Source organism: Rattus norvegicus, chromosome 18 (assembly GCF_021556685.1).
Source record: "Rattus norvegicus strain SHRSP/BbbUtx chromosome 18, alternate assembly SHRSP_T2T, whole genome shotgun sequence".
NCBI lineage: Eukaryota > Metazoa > Chordata > Mammalia > Rodentia > Muridae > Rattus > Rattus norvegicus.
Window position 1 is genome coordinate 75753306 of NC_141551.1, and position 7909 is coordinate 75761214.

Genomic DNA, 7909 nt, shown 5'->3' on the forward strand with positions numbered 1-7909 from the left:
ACACACTCACTCTACACATGTGCACACACATACACACACTCACTTCTCTACACGTGTGCACACACACACACTTACTCTACACATGTGCACACACACACTCTACACATATGCACACACACACTCTACACATGTGCACACACACACTCTACACATGTGCACACACACACTTACTCTACACATGTGTACACACACTCTACACATGTGCACACACATGCACACACACAACCTCCACAGGCACATTTCCCATCTTGGGGCTACTACTCTAGATACTTCTGAATCATTTCCCTCCTGAAAAATATTAACTGTCCACGGCTTTGTAGCCGGTGATGAATGATGATGCTTCTGGAATAACTTTACTAATTAACGCGGTGGACCTCTGTGAGGTGGATCCTGTGTGTGTGGGGAGGTGTTTGTGTTCTTCTTCCCCCGGGTTTTACTAGAATTGAAGACTGTTCCCTAACAAGTAATTACTGGAGGGTGGGGGTGGGCGTAAAGGAGGGAGGAAGCCAAGCCTCCTGCAGCCTTCACCAGCACAGAAACAGGAGGGAGTGGCTGGGGAAGGCACTGCAAATGCAGAATGGGGAGGGCGAGGCATGGAGGAGTCTGAAGAATCCAGCCAGGAAGGGCCGCTAAGGAAGGCAGTCAGGGTGGAGGTAGCTTCAGGCCCCTGAGCTAGGCCTCTCTGCAGGATCCAGTTGGGACTCTGGGCTCTCTTGCCATAGTGGATGCTCCCAGAAACCGGGCTTTACTTAACCTATGATCATTCAGATCTAACTATGGTCCCCGGAGCAGGCCCCTCATTCATAGCCTTTTGGGAAACCCAGCATGCTTCTTCTAGGACATGTCTTGGTCACTACCAGACCTCAGCAGTCAGCCTGTGCTGGGAGAAGAAATGCCTCTCATTGTGCCCAGAGCAGAAAGGCCGGGTACCACCCTGCTAGGTACTCCGCTTACAGGGTACCCGGGGGAGCGTGGTGGTCCGTGCCCAGGCTCTGGAAGCAGCATTACGTTCTAATTTTAGCATCGTCTCTCCATAAAGGGTGAGAAACTTGAACTCATTAGCAGCCCTGCCTTCTGACACAGACTTCACCCTATTTACTTGCTTTCTGTCTTTCTTGATTGGCCTGTTCTGGTCGTTACATGTCTGGAATCATATACTGTGTGGCCTTCTGGGTCGTTCCTTTCTACAACTTCATGATGTGGATGTTCCAGATGTTTGTCTGCCTTTGGTTGACTCATGCTGTCCTGATTTCGTGGATAAGTTCTTCTGGACATACTGTTTTCCTTTATAGAGAAAGCATGTAGGCAGAGAATGGCCAGGTCATATGATGGCTTGGGGTGTGATCTGTGGAACTGCCAGCCTGTATTCCAGGGAACATGTTTTCGTGTTCCACTAGTTGTACAGGGTGCGGGGTTGGGGGTACGGTGGGGGGGAAGGTGGTCGGTATCTGTGTGTGAGTGTGTGTGTGTGAGTGTGTGTGAGTGTACGTTGTGTGATTGTGTGGTGCGTGTGTGGTATGTGTGAGTGAGTGTGTGTATGTGTGGTGTGTGAGTATATGTTGTGTGTGTTGTGTGATTGTGTGTGGTGTGTGTGTTATGTGGTATGTGTGAGATTGTGTGTGTGTAAGAGTGTATGTTGTGTGTATGTGTGAGTGTGAGTATATGTGAGTGTGTGTGTTCGTGAGTGTGTTCGTGTGTGTTTGTGAGTGTGAGTGTGTTAGTGTGTGTTTGTGAGTGTGTGTTTGTGAGTGTGTGTGTGAGTGTGTGTGCGTGCGTGTGGTCCTGATCCCCGTAGCTGCTCTTACTTGCTCTTTAGTTCCAACACCCTGGTGGGTGTGAAGTGCTTGCTCGGGATGGTTTGGTTTGCATTTCACTGACAGTTAAAACGACAGCGAACATCTCCTGTGGACCTGGCTCTGTTCTTGAGGAAGTATCTTCTCAAGATCTCTGCCTGTTTTAAAATGTGTATTTGCAGTGTTTTTATTACAGAATGGTAAGAATTTAAAAATTCTGTTCAGGGTATTAGAGTTGTATCAAATGTGTGATTTGTAAATATCTCTCCTACATCATGCTCTGGCTTATCCTCCTCCTTTCTCGGTTGTCCATTCAACACCTAAGTATCAACTCTAGGGGTGGGGATACTCAGTGGGTAGCGTGCTTGCCTAGCACGCTCCGGGGGTTTGATCCTCAGCATCGCCTAAACTAGCCATGGGGATACACACCTGTAACGCTAGCATCTAGGAGGCAGAGACAGGATGATTACGAGTTCAAGGCCATCCCCAGTCATGTTGGGACTGCAGTGGCAGCCTACGATAGATACCTAAGGAAGACATTGCCCATGTGTCTGCTTTTCCTGTGTCTCATCTAAGAGGACATTGGCTAACCCGGGTTACCAAGGGGACATGACTTGGGTGGCAGGGCTTTTGTAGGTGGTAGTGGCGACTTGGTTCTGGGCTGAGGTCAGCGTGGCCAGCATGCCATTGAGCTGAAGCTGAGCAGGTGCAGCAGTTGGCTTTGCAGCCCTGGGTGCCGGAGAGAGGCATTCCTGTCGGCTGCCCAGGACAAGGATGAGGTGAGGAGGTATTTTAAGAGCAGTGATCTGGCAGCCCTGTTGGGAAGAGAAATGCCGGAGCCGAGAGTGAGGTAATGAGAGCCTAGATTAAAACAGTGGGGAGGCCAAGAGGGGTCAGGCCAGGAGGCCCATGGAAGACAGCAGTCAACACCGGGCAGAGGCAGAGGAGAGGGATGGAAGTGGAACCACAGCCATGCCTCGGCCGCCAGCTACAGTGTGATCTTGATGCAGAAAATCGAGGCCTCTACCATGACAGTCTGCTCCTCACCCACACTGACTCCACCGCTAACAGCCTGGAGAGTGGGTAACCTGTACTGTGGGAATCGGAATACCTTGGTTAGAGACCCTCCGGCAGCTGTTTCCTCCATCCAAGGACGAGAGAGAGAGAGAGAGAGAGAGAGAGAGAGAGAGAGAGAGAGAGAGAGAGAGAGAGAGAGAAAGAAACAACTTCTTGGCATGTGGTATATTTCTACCACACCCCCACACTCCCAGAATGCCCTTGAACTCTTCTCTCTTTCTTTCTTCCCTTTTTCTGAGAATGAGTCTCTCTATGTAGTCCTAGGACTTGATATGTAGATCAGGCTGACCTTGAACTCATAGAGATCCACTTGCCTCTGCCTCCCAAGTACTGGGATTGAAGGCGTGCGCTACCATGTCTGACCGAATGAACATTTGATCCTCCTGCCTGGGCCTCCCGAGTGCTGGGGTTTCAGGAGCAGTGTGCTTACTGTTTGCTCGTGAAGATGGCGCTGGCTAGGGACATCCTGGTTTGGGGGAGGACAGGTAGCACTCATTGCCTCGGAGCGAACAAAGCAGTAATAGTCCCAGGAAACCGATTTGCATCTGTCCTGCGTACAGCAGCCCTATATCCTCTGGGGTGTGCGACTGTGGTCTCCTTTCCCTCTGTTAGCTCACTGAGCAATTCAGAGCATGCCAGGACCTCGGCATGGTTAGACTCTCGTCCCAGGAACAGAATGGTGTTGACGGGACCATTGAGCTATCTTTCCAGGAGGATAGAGGCCGTCCGACGGAAGAACCCAGGTGGCTAAGAATATCCCCGGCACTGGGTAGCACCGTGCTCCAGCAGTTGCTTCATTTCTCTATTCGCTGTAGACATAACTATGCACTTGGGGCCAAGGGGATGCTAACAGTGAAGGCCTGGGCAGGTGGCTTGGATAGGGACAGGTGGTCCGGGACACAGGGCTACAGCTGTATGTCCTGTGCTAGGGACCTGTGTCTGGAAGACTTGGAGTCAAGCCCGAGGGACCCCACACCCACTCAGTCTAACACCGGATGAATTATCAAAGCACCCTCTCCCTGGGTCTGACTGGGCCACGTAGGTCACCTCTGCATGTTTTGCCCCAGCAAATGCTCACCACGCATCGGTGACTTTGAGGGGCAAGTTGGTCACCTCCCTGCAGGGCTTTTTTGGCTTAGGTTGGTTCACTTCAAACTTAGAAGAATCACCGCTAGATCTAGTTTAGTTTCTAGGCCATGACGTGCTCTCGCTCAGCCTGCTGTCTCACGTGGGCTTTGAACCACCGACTATAAGGGTGGAACCTGAGTCCAGCGCCTGCTTTCTGTTTGCTATAAGTGTATAAACACGACCAGCCAGGCATTTCCCCAGGACCTGCACAGGCGTGGCTGTCGTAGAGGCCTTCTGGAAGTGTGGCGGGTATGACTGTCCTAGGGGAATCCTGGGCTTTGTTTGAGAGGCAATGAATCAGATGCAGCCCCATCTACACGCTGCTCTGTCGAGGGACTGAAGCATTGGTGACCCAACAAGACCCATGTTTTGTCCCCGCTGCCCCTGTCAATCACCCTGGGTGTTCTGAGCCCTACAGTGCGGCTCTGCCTGGTTTTGAAATGAGAACTAAAGCTTCTTCCTGGGCGTCACTCTCTTCATTCTGGGTGAACTCTGGGGCTCCCGACCTCAGATGTGTCATGCCATACAGACTGGTTCTCTTCACCTGCAGCCTCAGACTTGTGCAACACCTGCAGTGGTAACCTACCTATGACCCCACATTTGCACACCCTTCAGAACAACCTGGGCTGTGTATGTGCGTGGTGTCTTCCCATAGTTTGCTTTTCCGGTAATGCGATCTGTTTGTCTTGAGGCAAAGTCTTGTAGCTTGAGGCTGGTCTTGAATTCCCTATCCTTCTGCCTCCGCTGCCCCAAGTGCCACCATACCTGGCATCAGTTTTAGAATGAAAGGACATCGGAGTTAAATGACAACTTGGCCGCTACTTAAGTTCCAGTTCAGGAGTGGCAGCAGGACATTTCCTAAGTGTTAAAGAAAACCTCAGGAGGACCTGGAGCTGAAGTGGAGGGCCAGGGTGCAAAGTTCTGTGGCATTTCCGTGTTCGGATCTCCAGAACCTTGGCTGTGATGGTTAACACGGTCGGGATCTCCAGAACCTTGGCTGTGATGGTTAACACGGTCAGCTCCACAGGGTCTAGGATCACCTAGGGGACAGACTTCTTGGCATGTCTATAAGGGAGTTTCTGGATTGGTTAATTGAAGTAGAGAGATCCACCCTCTCCTAGGGTCCTGGGCAGGATAACAGGCGTTTTTCTCCTGCTTCCTGAGTATGGACAGGGGCAGGGACTAGCTGTCTCTCTCTTGCTGCTATGCCATGCCCTCCCTAAACTGTGAACCAAACGAACCATCCCGTGTATTGCTCCTGTTGGGTTCTTTATCACAGCAGTGGAAAAAGTACAGTGTTTAGTGTAAGCCACTCTGTGGGCTAACCGATCTCTTCCCTATCACTAGAGTTTCCTCAGAGCACTCAGATCTCTGTCTCCAGGAAAGCCTGGGGCAGGCACTTCTCAAAACCCCAGGTTTGCAGATGCAGGACCAGGAGACTAGGGTGTGCTTCTCCCCTTGCTCTGGGGCATCTGAGTTGCAGCACTGGGGTTGGCATAATGAGAGAGAGGTTTCAGGAAGGGTTGAGCTGGTGGCCCCAAGAGAAAAGGAAGCTTGAATAGTGCAGAGAGGTGGCCAAAGAAAGTGGCTGTGTCTTCAGCGTGTGGGATCTCGCCTCTGCACTGTGTCTTCCTGGGCCCATAAGCTGCAGCCCCCACACCTGGGCTACATGTAGTTTTAGTGCACAGGCTTGTCCTGCCAAGAAATCAAGGCTTCTCTGCACCCATGATGCAGGAAAACAGTTAGGTCTGTGGCCCCTAACACTGAGTGAGAACAAGGGATATGTAGGGACAAGAGGAGTGATTCTGTTTCTCTTAGAACTCTCTCTTGAAGGGAGGCCCCAGGACAGCTGCTTTCTGTTTGGTGTGTTGTTTCTGCCTTCTCCATTCCCCTCCCACATCTGCAGAACCCAGTATGGGGACCTACTAGACCAGGCTGAAGAACCTTGGGGTCCTGGCTTCCCCGGATACCAACCCTTGTGGTTCTCTGTGATCAGACCATTCTTGGACCTTGTCAGAGCCATGGTCTGACCCACGAGAGTCAGAACTCTCAAGTCCTTGTGTGAGGCAGACTGTCCTTTCTCTCTAGGACCAGAGAAAGGCACAAGGTGGTAGGTTGGGCAGGCCTGGGTCAGGCTGTTCCATCCCCTTCTGTGGCCTCCATCTCGTAAATGCGCCTGCTAATCCTTTGGGTCACAGTACTGACCTCTATACATACCCCTGTTCCCAGGTCAACACTGACTGCCCCCTTTTCTGTTCCTGCAGCCTCAAGATGGTGCTCATGTGGACAAGTGGGGACACCTTCAAGACAGCCTACTTCTTGCTCAACGGCGCACCTCTGCAGTTCTCCGTCTGTGGTCTACTACAGGTCATGGTGGACCTGGCCATCCTGGGGCAGGCCTATGCCTTTGCTCACCACCCCCAGAAGCCAGCACCCCATGCAGTGCATCCTGCCAGTGCCAAGGCGCTCTGAGGAATCTAGGGCGGACGAGGACATGCGCGACTGACCAACTGTGGGTGCTGAGTCCCGATCCGTGCTTCTGCACCAGGGAGCTTGGCCCTGTGTACCCCACAGGTGGGCCAGGCGTAGGCAGAGATTAAGTTGAGCGCTGCGTCCCCCTCAGCCTTCAGGTGGGGGACTCAGGGTCAGTGGAGCTAGGGCTGGCTCTGTGGTGTTTTCAAGGTGATAGAAAAGGCAGATTGTCTTTCCTTACCTCCTCCAGAAAAACACTGGCCCGATCCTGAAATAGGTTCATGCCACTGAGCAAGATGGCAGGCACAGCAGGCAGTGGAGTTCCTTCCTCTCAGCCAGCTTCCCTCAGTGAGCCTCTGCTCTCCCAGCAGAGCCTGTGGCACTCTGGACAGTGTGTAGTCATGGCTGCGGGTGGCTTGTCTGTCCTCAAGTTCTGCCCTGTCCTGCCCTTGTATGCCACGGGTATGTGTACAGCACCTGGGGTGGATGGAAGCCGCTGGCCCGACACGGGTCACACTGTATTTGGCTTCCTCTCTGAGCTCATCATGAGATTGTGTTACGCTCGGCAGCCTTGTGCTGACCTGGCTGGCTCCTGGGTCCAGAATGTTCTAGATGCTTCTTATAACAGTACCGTCCCTTCTGCTGGGCAGAAGAATTTCTCCTGCACACGATGATGCCATCTACTTAGCACAACAGCTCTGATGGTCACGGTGGCTCACCAGATGGCCAAAGAGTCCGCACTGTGCCACCTCCAAGCTTCCCCCGGATATTCTAAGTGTGTGAGCGAGATTCTTGCTTACTCTCTGGCCTGTAAGATGCTTGTAAGATGTTTATTTTTAAAAAACCGAAGGGAGATGTCGGTAGTGCTAATTACCTCCAAAATAAATGCCACCGATGGCAGCCCCAGCTGCTGAAATGAACATGTTCCGTGTGGTGTATGTAAGTCAGTAAACAGCGTGTGGATCCAGGAAGGAGGAGGGATCTCAGTGGGTGGGCAGGGCGGGAGGTGGTGAGACGTTGGGTCTTTAGAGGGCGGTGGTATGAGTTGGGGGAGGGGGAGGAGGTAACTTGTAGTAGTTGGGGGGAAATGGAAGCTGGTACGGGCTCTGGTGGGGAATTCAGGGTTGCGTTGGGCTGAAAGGCTCACACAGCTCTCAGGGATGTGATCCAGGCCTGTGGCATCTCTCTGGCAATTGAAGAGACAGATATCTGAGATGAACAGGCTTCAGATTGTCCCCCATACACCACAGAGGGTACCAGGCAAGCCACAGATACAGTCATGACAAGGAATAGTCCTAAGCCATTGAAGCAGGGGGTTTGTGGACCAACAGGGAGGGAACAGAAGCAGGGTGAGGCAGTGACTGGCTCAGGGGTGTACTGACTTCTGTTCTTTAGCCTGCCAGGGTGTTGGTAGACTGCAGGGTCATTGCTTCCATGGC

At 52.3% G+C, this 7909-nt stretch overlaps 1 protein-coding gene across 9 annotated transcripts in view; it reads left to right on the plus strand.

Annotated features, from left to right (window-relative positions):
* Nucleotides 1-7390, plus strand: part of Slc66a2 (solute carrier family 66 member 2) — a 37152-nt gene extending 29762 nt beyond the window's left edge. For all 9 annotated transcript variants that reach the window (XM_087593176.1, NM_001398666.1, XM_087593180.1 and 6 more), the window contains 1 exon segment: nucleotides 6263-7390. In XM_087593176.1, the coding sequence (XP_087449302.1) occupies nucleotides 6263-6470 (208 nt within the window). In that variant the 3' untranslated portion in view covers nucleotides 6471-7390.
* Nucleotides 7391-7909: the final 519 nt, after the last annotated feature.